Source organism: Amblyomma maculatum, chromosome 3, assembly GCF_055883805.1.
Source record: "Amblyomma maculatum isolate TAMU_Amacu chromosome 3, ASM5588380v1, whole genome shotgun sequence".
Lineage (NCBI taxonomy): Eukaryota > Metazoa > Arthropoda > Arachnida > Ixodida > Ixodidae > Amblyomma > Amblyomma maculatum.
The window spans coordinates 202143676-202158281 of record NC_139346.1 but is presented as its reverse complement, the minus strand read 5'-3'; the positions used below and the strand labels follow the sequence as shown (position 1 = coordinate 202158281).

General features: G+C 42.2%; 2 protein-coding genes across 5 annotated transcripts in view; both read right to left on the bottom strand.

The window, feature by feature from the left end:
* The window catches only part of LOC146197449 (ribosome assembly protein METTL17, mitochondrial), a 33280-nt gene extending 27548 nt beyond the window's left edge, over nucleotides 1-5732 (bottom strand). The window contains exons 1-4 of one of the 2 annotated variants that reach the window (XM_084599276.1): nucleotides 5578-5732; nucleotides 5093-5252; nucleotides 4353-4484; nucleotides 577-682 (exon numbers count right to left, since the gene is read on the bottom strand). In XM_084599276.1, the coding sequence (XP_084455402.1) occupies nucleotides 577-682; nucleotides 4353-4484; nucleotides 5093-5252; nucleotides 5578-5655 (476 nt within the window). In that variant the 5' untranslated portion in view covers nucleotides 5656-5732. Of the gene's footprint in view, nucleotides 1-576; nucleotides 683-4352; nucleotides 4485-5092; nucleotides 5253-5345; nucleotides 5448-5577 lie in introns of those variants that run through there. The other variant, XM_084599277.1, reaches the window with a different exon arrangement.
* A 2387-nt stretch (nucleotides 5733-8119) lies between these two features.
* The window catches only part of LOC146197448 (death-associated protein kinase dapk-1-like), a 154679-nt gene continuing 148192 nt past the window's right edge, over nucleotides 8120-14606 (bottom strand). For all 3 annotated transcript variants that reach the window (XM_084599273.1, XM_084599274.1, XM_084599275.1), the window contains exons 18-19: nucleotides 12989-13176; nucleotides 8120-12086 (exon numbers count right to left, since the gene is read on the bottom strand). In XM_084599273.1, the coding sequence (XP_084455399.1) occupies nucleotides 11381-12086; nucleotides 12989-13176 (894 nt within the window). In that variant the 3' untranslated portion in view covers nucleotides 8120-11380. The remainder of the gene's footprint in view (nucleotides 12087-12988; nucleotides 13177-14606) is intronic.

Sequence of the window (14606 nt, the reverse complement as noted above, 5' to 3'; positions counted from 1 at the left end):
TCTGTTGTTTTGTTAAAAAGGCAGGAAAAGATTACTTTCCGATGACTGGTGACTGTCAAAATTTACAGGCTTTTAAAATGATCCTTTGTAATTCAATTCCGATCATAGCAAATTTATTTGGCCTTAGTGGTTGTGTTTTTGATAAAAGTTTATCAGGTAACATTTTACCTGTCGACGCTCTTCATGAGTGGCTCACTCACTATGCCAGCCTCAGTAAGGTAGTAGATAAAAAAAGATGTGGCCAGTCATAACTGCTTACACATATCACATAAGTGTATTCAAAATAAACCATGCAGAAACTATTCTCAAAAGCGGTTCACCTGCACTTCACTTACACTGGCACTAGAACAAATTGCTCAGTGCAGATGGATTACGGGAAGTAATACCAATAATATTATCACTTCCATCAACACAAATGTTCGCAGCACTTTCTAAATTAATGCACCATTTCCATCAATTTTCACTAACATAAGGGGGGGAACCACTTCGACTTCGTCTTTGCATAACAATATTTTTCTGCTCTAAACCCTGTCAATGAACACTATGCAATGGCCTACTAATAGTTTCTGTACTCACTTGACAGGCTTCCAAAGTCTTACTCGATGCTTCAACTTCTCAAATACTGCTCTTTTTACATCTTCTTCCACACTCTCCCTTTCCTCTTGGCTCATCATTTCAAGAGCTGCAAGCAACATATTCTATGAGTAGGACCCTTGATTAGCAGCTCCTTCCTGTCAACGTGGGATGTCACAACAATCAAGTGCAGCCTCATGCAAACCTTGGTTGACTGCACTCTTCTGAAATCTGCCACAAGCGGTGAAAAAAATGCTGCTGGCCCTTGATGATTTATTTATTTATTCCTCCAAAGGTCGGGGGACATTACATGAGGGGTGGGCTGTGAAATTCAACATGAATACAAAATGATGTGCACTGCAAAAGTGTTTAAAACAGGGTTTAAAGGCCCAAAGCAACTCAGGATATGAAGGAAGGGACAAAGTAAATGGAAGGCTCCAGAAATTAAGACCATTTGGGCCTCTAATCAGGAAAACATCGCACAGCAAAAAAGCAGGCTGAAAAGAATATACGTTTGAATTATGTGAAAGTTCACATTAACCAGCTTTTTCTAAAACATTTGATAGTGATAATACCTAACCATCAGTTCAAAATAATGAGTCCACTGTGGCTAAATTTGGCATGAAATTTCAAGAACATAATACTAAACTAAATGGGGATACAGCTATGAAACTGAGAAAAATGGCCACAAATCTATTTTCCTGAAAATCACTGTATTGTATGCTTTATTTCCCAAAGTTTCCTTTCTGAAATCCACCAAGAAGTGCTCTAAATTTGTTTCACAAGCCATAGAAAAAAATGCTAAAACAATCAGCATTTTCCTGTGTTCCAGTTTCTGACCAGACATTCACCCTGCGAAGCAGATTTCTTCATGATTGTCCTATCTATTTTGAATCTGTTTGTTTTGTTGCACTCCAAGGACCATATCACAGGTCAAGATATTCTTTGCTTTTCAATTTTAGTTTCAAACTTCTTGTAAGAAATTTTATTTGCGGTCTAGATATGTCTTCTTGTAAGAAATTTTATTTGCGGTCTAGATAAGTCAACAGACACTGCATCACAAAAATTCAAAGCTGGAAATCTGTGTCCCAAAAAGAATTTTTTTAGGCATGCCTTGACCTGTACCTTGTTTGTAGGAATGCAATGAATGTTAAACCAACCTCCGGCCACATTTTTCTGTACTCCCTAGACTTTTAACAAGATTAAAAGAATACATATAAAACAGTAGAGAACAATGTTCTCAGGTACAGCAGTGAAATTTTGTGATAGTAAAAATTATTCCTAATATGTTCAACAAAATACATTTCAATGCATGAAGAAATAAAAAATCTGAAATCCATTTCCCCCTTACATACTATATAAACTCCAAAACTCCATTCCATTTTTTAATTTTCTGCTTGGCAACATGCCTCACATCACCGTTCGTTACTACTTGAAGAACGAAATGTAGTGTTGCTTCAGCCCATGGTGAATGGTGGGAAATGAAGAAATGGAAAGAACTGGGCAAGAATAGTAATATTACAATGACTCTCATATTTAGAACTGACAAGTGCACTGATCAGGTACGTAGCGAGGGGGTGGGGAGAGGGCTCCCTGCCCCCCCCATCTTTGAAATTTAGATGCGAAAGCTCACGAGGATGCTGTTGCAGGCTAGTTAATTTAACATTGCTAAAAATGGGGAACAGCGCAAAAACAAGACAAAGAGAGAAACAAACAACCCAGTGCCTGTGACACAGGTGCTGTGTTGCTCCTCTCTTCATCCTGTTTTTGCACTGTTCTCCATCTTTTTAACCAGGTTTATGAAGTTGTGCATCACCATCAGGTAATCTAGTCGGCAGAAGCTGCCAACTCGGGCAACCAACTTTCAGTCAGAGGTGCTATTCCTAGGCCATGGAGGAACGTTCGTGCAACTTGGTTATAAGCGGGGCTTTATATTTACCCCATCCCTGCCAACTTGAACACAATATATCATGGTCCTCCTCACAAGCGTGCCTCTGGCAGGCGGTAGTTGGCAAGTGACATGACCGGGTGGTCTATTGGATGAGTCATAACTCATAATTTGATGCGTTCGCACAGTACTGTGCTGGTTAGCAGAGTAAAACCGTGTTTCATTTTTTTCAGACCCTCTATCCTCGCACGAACTTCTAAGCCACTGCCATATTACTTTACAGCTATTCGCAGGTGTTCGCCAAGGCTTGGAAGCAATCGCTAATCGGGCCACGAGTTTCCAGAAAAGCAGCAGTATGTGCATACAGTGCAGCTAGCGAGAAAGAAAGAGACTCTGAAACAGTATTCTTGAAGGGAAATGACAGAGAACTGGAGACATGAAAGAGAGCAATACTCCCAGCTAAACAATAAATCAATATGTTTGCCTTTCTCATTGTGTCATTGTTTTGAAATATCAAGCAACTGTTGTTGGAAAAGCCTCATGTGACCTTTCAAGCTATGTATGTTTCACAGTCCATCCACAAAAAATTGAAACTTGTGGATCTCCCTATGTTTGTATGTACTCTTATGCACAGTGCAGTAACTGGTATGTCCCAGTCCGCTAGAAATCGTCACTGCCAAAGCTTTTGTGCTCTCATTATTGACGTTGCTAGTGCATACCATGGTGCTCATTGCATCGTTGAAATAAATAGTCTTTACAACTATAACAGGTCACAATAACTCAAACCTGGTTTTGACCAGGGCCATTTAAATGCTCATAAAGTCACTGTGCCGCTGCAGGGGCGGCATAAGCACTACCCCTCATGAGGTTAAAAGGAGCAAACTTCATCTGCCTCATGCAAGCTCAAATCAAATCAAATCAAATCAGTTTGTTGCGATGGAGCACCAGAGCAAGATGACCAGCGTGGCAGGCTTCTCATTCTGAACAACCCGTGCTGTGCCTGCACTCCGAGCACGCGCTGTACATCTTTATTTTCCTCTAACACTGATCTAAGTGCCTCCGCTTTATAGCGTCGCCGGCGCTATAGGGCCCCCGGCCTAGACGAAAGGGCGAAATGTACACGCCGACGGGGCACCCCTATCTCTATAAGTTTATTTGCCACCTAGAAATTTCCAGATGGAAGGGAGCTGCAAGAAAAAGCTGCCCGTTGGCAGCTTGATTGGCAAGCATTCCCTGTAGCACGAAGGGGACCGTGTGGCACGGTTAATTCCTTAGGAACCCTGGAGTGCCCTTTCTATGAAGTTTCTATAGAATGAGTTCAGATATCTGCAGTGTTATTTTAATTAATTCCACGGTTGTTGACATCGCTCCCAGCCGCTGCCTCATTTTCGTGTTTATTTCTCTTTTGTTTTCTACTGCCTCGGTTTTATTCCTCCATCCGGCCCGCTGGCACTCCTCAAAAGGAAAAGTTCAGACACCTCTTTCCTCCGCTCAGCACATTCCCTCAGTCCACAGACAGAGCGTGACCCTCTACGGCTTGTCTCGCTTTTCCTTTCATGTGGCCCCTGTCTGAAGAGTTTGAAGGCATCGTTGTAAATAGTGTAAATAGTCAAACAGAACGACTAAACAATGGTGTGCCGAGAATGTGAGGCCAGAGCAGCACAGGTGGCACTTTTTTGCCTCTGTCCATGGCTAGAGCCATGCATTCTTCTCTTCAAAAGCTAAGTATTCGGAGAGCCTGTCTCATTGGGTTACCAGGTTGTTCCGTCGGCACGTGCGCACCCCCGCACGTGCCGACGGAACAAAATCCTGGCTACATGTCTGGCACTGACTGTGTCTCTTTGCTAACAGATGACCATCATAAATTGCAGTAAAGCAGCATATAGCCTACCGTTTCCAAGAAGCTCCTTCTCAATGCTCATGGCCCGAGCTCTGACCTCATCATCCTCTGTGGGCAGGTGGCGGGACCAGTGCTGGTTACGAAGCAACAATGCTGCCTCACGCAAGCGGGTCATGTCTTGAGCTACAATGCAGTGAAAGAAGTTTGGAAGAAATATGAAAAAAGTAAGCAAAGGGTGAAATATCACTCATGCAAACATATCTACACCCCTTTGACTATGCCCCCAGGATACACTTCTCAAAGCTTCAGTCCACAAAATAAAGCCAAGCAAAGCAATCCTGCAGTGTATTAAGAACACTGCTGATGATGTACACTGCTTTTTGAAATAAAGCCAAGGCTCTGGTGTATAAACAAACGTTGCATACCATGCAGTTCATATGTGCCTTATGTGGCATATAAGTCACACATGTATAAGCAATGAGTATGAAGCTTAACAGATTACTTTAACATACTTCTTAGTTTGGCAAGAAACTTCCAATTCAAGTGCAGCAGCATCTTCACTCCGAATTAAGCTTGGAGCGTTCATCCTTTTCTTGTTGTTAGTGAACCTAGCTAAACAACAGAAGAGCTGGTAGTATGTTCTGGTAGTAAGGCGGAGTCGCACGCTCACTACCTCTTCTCGTGAATGCGCATTGCATCGGTACCTCACAACGCGTGCGAAGTGAACGTAGTTGACAGGTTCAGCAGTATGTCATGCAGTTTAATCGCAGGCAAGCTTGGAGGCAACTCACTTTCAAGAACCCGACCGGCTGCGACAAGCAGTTTCTCTGGTAGCTTGACCTGCACCCTCTTTCTCGCGCCAGGGTGATGCTTGTGTTTGAGCTCGGAAGTCTCAAGAGCCTCGGTGAGACTTTGTGGAATCGAAACAGCGCTGCGCACCTTAGTGATTGTCTGCGCACCAAACAGTGAACAGAACACAACAATCGCCAACGATTTCTATTATTACCGTCTACAAGCCTTTACAAAATCAACATTGGTACATACACTACCAACGTCCGAAGCAATTAGCCTAAATGTTCCTATATAGCATCTTTATAACTAGCTCAAGTCTTTCAAGCATACAAAACGTTGCTGCTTCAAGGCACTATAAAAAGAAGAAAAAAAAAAAAGTAAGGGCACATACTAAGGAAGTTTCGGTTCATTCCCTGCGAATAAAGCAAAGGAACATCTAAAGCAAAATTATAAGATCGAGAAGTCCAGTAAATGAACAGCTCACCCGCACGCTGCAAATGCAAACTGATGCTCTCGAGCACACAATTAGCGTTCGTAAATGGTTCATTGCTCTAAGACGCATTAGCGCACCACACGGCTACACGCACATGGCACACAGCGGCGCGAAAGCATGAAAGTTGACAAGCCTTTTTTTCTCACCTCTACTGCTCTCTGCGCATGCGCAGTGTTGTTATAGCAACGGAGCCGCGGCTTCGTGCGCGTCATGCGCTTCCGCACTTTCCGCGCCGAATTTGCGAGCAGCGGTACGGCCCAGTTCGGCCGGTACGACAAACGACAATTTTGAAAACGATGCCTGACGACGGAAACTTAGGATACGGGCCCAAGTACGACCACAGCCGCTAGAGCTGTATTGCAAGCGCCATGCGCTGCCAGCTCTCGCCATGGCGGGAATCGCGTTAGTGGCATCTGAAGAGTAACTTTTTAAGAAACATTCGTTGGATAGGATTTTTGAAAATATCAGCATGAAAACATGTGAGCAGAATGTGCACCATCTTGCGAGAAGATTGTGGATCTTTAAAGGGACTGCGAGCCTCCATCAACGACGCCCAGCTAGAAAGAATTTGGTGTCAGCTTTTTGTAGTGAAATTAAGTATGTGCTGCAAAATATTTTCTCAATTTTTCAGCTCAGTGCAATGTTCAGTGTATTAAACACAAAGATAAAAAATGCCTGGAATTTTTATATAATTAAGCTTATTGTGCACGTACAGTTTAACACACATATATTTTCGTTTTATTATTAACTTTTACATAAAGCCACATATGGTATATCAAAGCTAATAACTATATACTTGTGTCATGAAATCACGTAGAAATACCAGAAGCAGTACTTGCTTATCCGGCGGCATACTGCATTACCCAGTTGGAAATTAACTGGGAGCTAATTTGGACTGTCGAATTTGAACGAGAATTTCAAAAAGAACCAATTGGATTATCTCATTGGAACTAAAATTACGACTGGAACCGATCGGACAGTTCATTTGGGCCTCCCACTTGAAATCCATTGAATCCCAACCAACTGGAGCTAATGGGCTCCAGTAGCGTTTATTTATTTTTTATTTTTTACTGGGATATCTTATTATTTGACACACACTCATCATTTCAATGGGCTAAGGTGCATATAACAGGAGGAAAAGATAAAGGTTACGAAGAAAATCGAAGCAAGTCTCTATGGCAAAACATTATATTTATACTGTGAGAGGAGGCGTGACAGAATGGAGGCAGAGACCATCTACAAGCCATGCAAACTGATGTGTATATCATCCCAAGATGGGGTTAGGAGCATTTTGTCCAATATATTGGACGCTGGTTTTTGAGCCAGTACGTATACTATAATACGAGCTATAAGTACTTTACCTGATATATATGGTATTCATCATCTGCACTATCACTGCAGTTAATGGTCAAGTCTCACCGGTCCCAGCATGAGACTCTAATAAATTGGGTATTTAAGTGAGCAGCAGTGTATTCACTGGGTAACCTGTTGAGCTTATGCTATCAGTGCATTCATGTACAGTGGACTGTTTTCATTCCTTAGTGAAAATGCTAATTGGCAGTTTCCTTTTGCCTTAATTGGTATGTGCCACTTTACTAACATGCAGTGATTCATTGGGTCTAATTTGTAAGTCCCATTGGTAGTATTGTGCATAACGGGTCTCACCATGGCTGCAATTGGTGGACGGGTTAAAAACACAGTTCAACACTCAGTTGGTTCCTATGACTTCAGTTGAAAATTTCCAATAGGTTCCAAAAGGTTTCCAGGTTTCAAAATGGTGAAGACCATTTTGAAAGTTTTCAACAAAAAAAAAACATGGCGAGCCTTACTCAAAACCGCACCAACTATTCAAAAATATTCAAAAACATGCAAACATATTCAATTCATTTCAGCTAATTTTGAACATACACTGATTTTTTCGAATAATTGTATTGAAAAGTATTCAATTTGCTATCTGAAATTTTTGAATATTCACACACCCCTGGAATTTAGACAGAGTGACCATATCTTGAGCCAACACTATTCTTGATCTGGGCAAACAGACTACAATCAGAGGATGAAATGTGACGCAGGTTTGTACAGTATGTAGGCTCTCTAGCTGCTATTACAGCTACTGATGAATATTTCCTTTAGGTTTAATAGTGACAGTATCCGCAAACCACATGCCTCCTTCCTTGCACACTGTCTGTAATTACCATAGACAAGCTGAGCAACCAATGAACTCTAGCCCTGCCGTGGTGGTGCAGTGGTTAGGGCGCTCGAATGCTGAGCCCAACGATGCAGGAGCTAATCCCAACCGCGCCAGCCACTTTTCGATGCAGGCAAAAAGCAAGGCATCCATGTGCTGTGCGATGTCAGCGCACATTAAAAAGCCCCAGGTGGTCGAAATTTCCGGAGCCCTCCACTACGGCGTCTCTCATACCCTGAGTCGCTTTAAAACCCCACAAACCAAACCAACCAATGAACTCAGTGGTGTGAATGCACCTTAAGGAGGGCAACATATGTGTCTTTTTATTTATTCAGACTGCAATCATTGTTTCTGGAATGGCAGGTTTATTGTCAAAAGCAAAAAAAAGCGGCAACAAAATTCAACGAAACATGAGTAACGCCAGGTTAGACACAAAGCGACTCTATTCAAAACTCATTGCACTGTTCCTGTAGGCAGAGCGCCAACTGAACTAATCGTCTGAGTCAGTAATGGTCTTATTCTTTAGCACCGTCATCTGAACATCGAGGTAACTGAAACATCTTGTCTTGCCTGGTCAATAATGGCAACCACTCCATAGGTGAAAAGAATTAGTCAAGGTTTTAACCTCAAAGGTACATGAATGCCATTACTTCAAGCAAGAGCCGAGTACCAATGCACTTTAACGTAGTTACTACTAAAAGGCATCAGAAGTGTTAGCTAGAGCAACACGAAAATTGCAAACGTGCAGTACACCTGCAACATGTCATTAGAGTAAAAAAATGAAGACTGACCTACTTGGCACATTTCAGAAACTTCATTGCAGTATATTGATAAATGCTAAAGAGATTGCAAATATGGCGCTTTCACAAAAATTCGACTTGTCCAGGGTCACAACACTCGCACATTTCCATGCAACCATTTCACTAAATCATGGATTGCAATACAAAAAGACACAGAACTTTTTTCATTAGGGATAACAGATACAGAAGCAATTTTAATACAGTAAAATCTCATTAATTCAACCTCTGTAAATTCGGAAATTCGAATAATTCATGTCAAAAGCGCAGTCTTGATCGAATGCCCATAAAATGGTAATGGCATCAGTCAGACTCTCTCTTGTTAATGCGAGCAATAGGCAGGCTCACACCAGATTTCTAAGGGGGCGGGGTATGTTCCATGCACATCAGGCGTGTGCGGTATGGCAGGCACGATAACGATCCAAATTGCAACATGGTTTGTTTTGCATTTTCATTTATTAAATTCAAGCCATCTCACTGCTGCCATCGGGCACGCATGTTGTCTGGTTGCACCATTTTGAAGTGCCATTTTGAACACTGCATTGCATATCACTTATCCTTTAGTTTTAGTTTTGGATGGCATCATGCCATTCTAATGCCTATTTCGAGTGCACTGAACCATTGCGTTTTGAGGATGCTTCATCGCAGAGTCAGTGCAATGACTCAGAACAGGGTGGGATGAAGAGTGTGGTGAAACATATTCAAAACGCAATGGGGCCATTTGTGAACATGCGCCTCTGCTAGTGTGTCACACTGCGAAAATGGCTGCGGAGCAACTTACGATTTTGAAGCAATTCTTCAACATTCCTGACAGTGTGCACAAAGCAAAGCGTTTGACGAAACCACGAAATATTGCTGTTGTCAACTGGTTCTCAATTCAAATTTGCAGACAACCATAAGGCATTCATTAAATAAAATTGCTGTAATGCAAGCATTTTTCTGCCACTTCTTAGGGTCATTCGATAATCAGAACTTTTGAATAATTCATTTTCCATGGTCCGCTCAAGGTTATTTTAACGAGTTTTTACTGTAGTTCTTTTATAAAAAGCATTGCAATAAACAATTAAACGTTTATAATATGTCGTTTGTAGTATAATGATTTTATGCTCATGTCTGATTAATCGCTTTAAAAAAAGTAGCACACTGATTTTAGCTACCCTTAACAAAATTCTTGAGAACTAATATTTACGACAAGGCATAGCATGCAAGTAATGAACAAATATTAGAGGTATTGAGATTGGTAGTGCTATCAACACATCACACTGTACTGAAGACGAGAAATAACTGAACAGTCCAGACACAAACCAAATTTCTCAACAATTAAACAGTGTCCACCTGAAGTGGCAGCGTCTTGAACACTGCCACTGCTAAAGAAGGCTTATGCAGATTGTGCTAGCAATCTGTCATCCTTTGCAAACTGCACAAATTCAAAAACATGAGCACACATGTATAAAATGCAAGTCATATGTGATTTGGCTGTAACTTCCTTTTTAACTTTACGACTTCATTAGTTTGGTCAAAATAAGTGAAGAGGCAATAAGAACTGGAATAAACACATAGCATAGGTTGCCACTTGCGCATCAGTTATATTCATATTTCATCATGCATACCTGCAAACATGCCACACTGACAAGCTGCACATGGAGTGCACTAAATATTTCCTACAAAACAATTTAAGTAGCTGCTGCACCCTGAATGTGCAAAATAAAATATAAGGTGCCAGAAGTAGATCAATAAACATCAGCGGAATATGCTTTTTTTTTTAGCATTGCCAGCAAATGGACCTGCACTTGCACTGTCAACAAACTGCATCACACTGCATCGAGAATATCAGCTGGACCTATGAAGAAGTCAGCCCCTATGCTTACGAAGTGTTACTGCACTTCAGATCAGCTGCTTACACATCACAATGCACAACCAACCTACTAGGTGCTATCCACCTATGTTACACACCAGAAAAGAAATGTGTAGACAACCTCCTAACAATTCAAATAATTTTCAGGTTTAGATGGCATCATTCAACACACTATGTCTCAGAGGTATTCTTTACATTTTATTAGCAGTGTTAGTCAGCTGACCATGGTTCAAAACAAAACATTAACTTCATTCATTGCACACACTACATTTATATACACACATGCACACATACTGTAACATAAGGCAGCTACAATGACTGGCATATTATGTAAAAGTGGGAAGGAAGCTCAAAGTACACTGATTTATTATTTTTGGTGTACTTTATAATCCTTTAATTGCAACAAGCAAGTAATAAGTTGTTAAGACAATTCTAGTCTAATTGCTGAGCCTCTCCACTATATGCCAACACTCTTGACTTTATTGAGTGATAAAAGCGACTTATCTATGAAAGTATGATTGAATAAAGTGCTGAAATATGATGACAGTAAATTCACACACTTATCTAGATTATGTGCAATCAGTCACTGCCACAGATATTGAGCAAGTGTAAAAAACAGTCATGTAGCGGTGTCTAAAAAAAGCTATATAAGAAGCAGTTAATTGCCAGGTCGGTTATGCAAATCACAGCACTCCGCATTGCGGGGTTTTGTTCCGTACACCATTCCAAGAGAGAATACAGCACCTGTTGGTACACCTACCAGCAATTACTTCTAGTGAGCAGATGAAAAGCATTCCTCTGCCCTTCCTGCTTTTGATTTGTTCTCTTTGCAAAAGGTATTTCAGTATCCTCCACACTAACTAATGTCCAACTTGTAGTCATAATATAAACAAATATTTTCTAAGCAAGAGTGACTTATACACAGAACAACACGTACCTCAATTAAAACAGGCACTAGCGCGAAATGTTCGAACTCGATGCCGCGGAAACAGCGGCCGCTACTCTCGCGTCATCGTGCCGACTTGACACTGGAGACACGGGAGACGCCGGCGCCGTGACGGCCACCTTGACAAGAGGCGATGTGCCCAGCACTATGTCCGCCGCGTCCCCTCTGCCTAGTTCATCCAGTGCGCGTGCAAGGTGCCCTATCGTGCTGTCCATCACTAGAGTCCACTCCCCGAGCACCCTGGCGATCGGGCTCTTGCCCGAGGTAGCCAGAACACCGGACTCCTTCGACTCGGGATCCAGCTCGGGGAGCCGCTCGGTCATTCCGAGCTGCACAGCGAGGAGGCACCAGTCGCGGCCGAGCTTTTCGGGTGGGTCCAGTGCGGCACCCAGCCTTTGGCGCGTGAGCAGTGACAGCTGAGACGCGTGTGTGTCAGGCCCGCAGACAAGTGAGGCGACCGAGGCTACGTCTCGGCAACAGAGCAGGTCGCACGCAGACTCCGGCATGCCAGTCTGTGGGTGTAGCACCTGGGCGTGCAGGCCTCCGTCATTGAGCATGGCTCGCATGACCAGTCGCGCCGGGTACCGTGCTGGAGAGGGCGCGTGATGACGCAGGTCAGCGGCACTGAGCAGATGCCGCTCGAACTGCGCGCCTGGGCAGATCTCACCCAGCACGTCATCGACAACCATCAGCAGGTCCTCCAAGAAGTAGAAGCTGAGGATTTGTGGGATGGCATATCAAGAGTATGTTTTAAGCACGGAATGCTTTTTGTAGTAGCTTACTATAATAGTTGATTTGACCTTCAAGAGGCAAACAAGTAAGAGCAGAAGAAAATTCTATTGCTCGACTAAGCACTTTTGTTGTGCCTTTGCAAAAAGTTGAGTGTGTTGAACATACTCAACTGGAATTACTATAACCATTTAGTTATTGTTGTAAATTAAATGCAGACTTGGTGATTATTTAAGAGAACCCTACACAGTTTGCTTTTCAGCAGTATGCTTCTGCAATTCAACATAACACTGGTTAATTCACTTTAACACATTACTTCATCCTAACTAATATGATTATGTAGTTAACTTATGCTAATGAGTGATAGGCTGATAGCTATTAAAATATGTGTTAAAAAGAATGGGCTTGTACATTTTATGTTCACTGGCAGATGAACACTGAAATACTGCATAGCCTTTCGTTACTCAAGTTTGCAATCACTAACTATTTCATATAAACAAATAAATATATACATATAGCAGACAATGAAGAAATAGAAGGGCTTGTTATGAGAGTGGTAGTATTGAGCATTCTCGTGATTAGGATACACGCGACATAAATACTCCCGACAGTAGACAGTCAAACTCGGTACAGCACAACGTGCAACATGAGGTGGTCGTCGGTTCAGACCTTATCAGTGGCATGCTGCTTTAACACTTTCTAATCACCAATTATCAGTCCAGTAAAAAAATGCTTACACTATACTGATTTCTTGCTGATCACCACCAGATAAAGACCTTCCCTTATGCATTTCTTTTTTCATGCATGATCGCACACATGCACTAATTTTTCATTTGTACAGCGCCATACCATATAAGTGACGCTCAGTGGCTAATAGGATCACTCACCAGCTCGAAGACGAGCCTCGTGGACCCCGCACTTTCACTTCTAGAGCACTGTCATTGTCCACCAGGGTGAGCATTCCCTCCAGCGCTCCACTGCAGAACTTGCTGCCTCGCTGCCACTGGTACAGATTACTCTCAGAGTCTGTACTATCAGATTCTGCATGCTCCATGGACGCCCGCCGAAGCTGAACCTGCGTGCATGCAACAAATGTTCCTGTGAGCATAAAAAGGCAAACTATCCACACCTTGGCTTAATAACCGTGGAATACTTCTTGGAGTTCCCTTTCTGCAATACATTGAGCATCACTTCAAATAATGAGTAACCGTAAAACTGAAACTGATCTCGTGATCCTGTCACAATGTTATGTATGGCTTTGAAGGAACTGCGCCATGGCACAGGGACGATGCAAATGGCGAAAAGGAAAAGAAAGAACTTATGTAGGCGCATGGCTCTGAAAAAAATTTCCGAAAACTTGTGGCTCTTTATGTGCAGTGACACTGCACAGCACACAGGCATTTTAGCATTACGCCTTCATCAAAATATGGCTTCATGTTCAGGAGTCGATCCTCACAGTCCCATGCCCGGCAGCTAAATGCCAAAGCTCTTCAGGCATCACAGTATGTTGACATCATTGGCAAAACTGGCATTTGTGCATTTTAGAGATAAAACGGAGACTACAAAAAATGGTTTAGATTTCAAATTATCTCAAAGGACAAAGAAAAAACATGAAATTTCTGACCTTGAAAAACATGGGGAGGGCACGAATAAGTGGATAATGTTTGCCTTCTGGAAACTATCCAAATTTAAGGGATAGCGCAAAAGCCAACAGGCAGCTATAGCTCCAAAATTGATTAGCACTGAGACGAAACATCACATACAGATGTCATTTATTCGCGTAACTGCGGTTGCGCTAATCACAGTTAACCCCGCCCGTGTAGCGGGTAAAGATCAGACGTGCAGGAACATGCAGTATAATTTGTTTTTAACATACATGGACTGCACAAGAAAAGAAAGTAGAAAATATTTTGGAAAATGGAAAAAGACTTTTCTCATGAGGCCTCGGTCATGCAAATGATCATGCTTCAAAAAGTATCATGCATCAATTCTTTGTGTGACACTTCTTCCTGGCACTCTATTTGAACTTATGACATTGGTGGCGATGCTACTGTTACGTTACAATGATGTCCAGAGAATTACAAAGCCGACGACTACTGGCTGGATGAGACTGGTGGTGTAGTCTAGCATCCAAGGTCCACACACAAAAAGAGCATTGACGTCATTCCAGTTTGCTTCAGCAATACATGCACCTCATTTTCTGGCCCATTTTATCTTTGCGGAAGCTCTAGTTTAAGTGAAAGTAGTCTTTTTGTCCCTCGTACTAATATAATATAGACCAAGTCCAATTTGCTCCTGGCCTTTTAAGACACAGGAGGGTACAGATGTGTTCGGTTTTGGCAGGTGGCTGTATCAGGTGCAAGTCAAGCTACTGTTCCCTTCCTGATTTCTACATTTTTTTACTGAGACTCATTTCTTTCCTTCTTGCAAGCATACCGATGTCATTTAGTGCTCGTCTTTTCATGCTCTTCTTATATGTAAATGCTAACTAGTTACATATGTTCT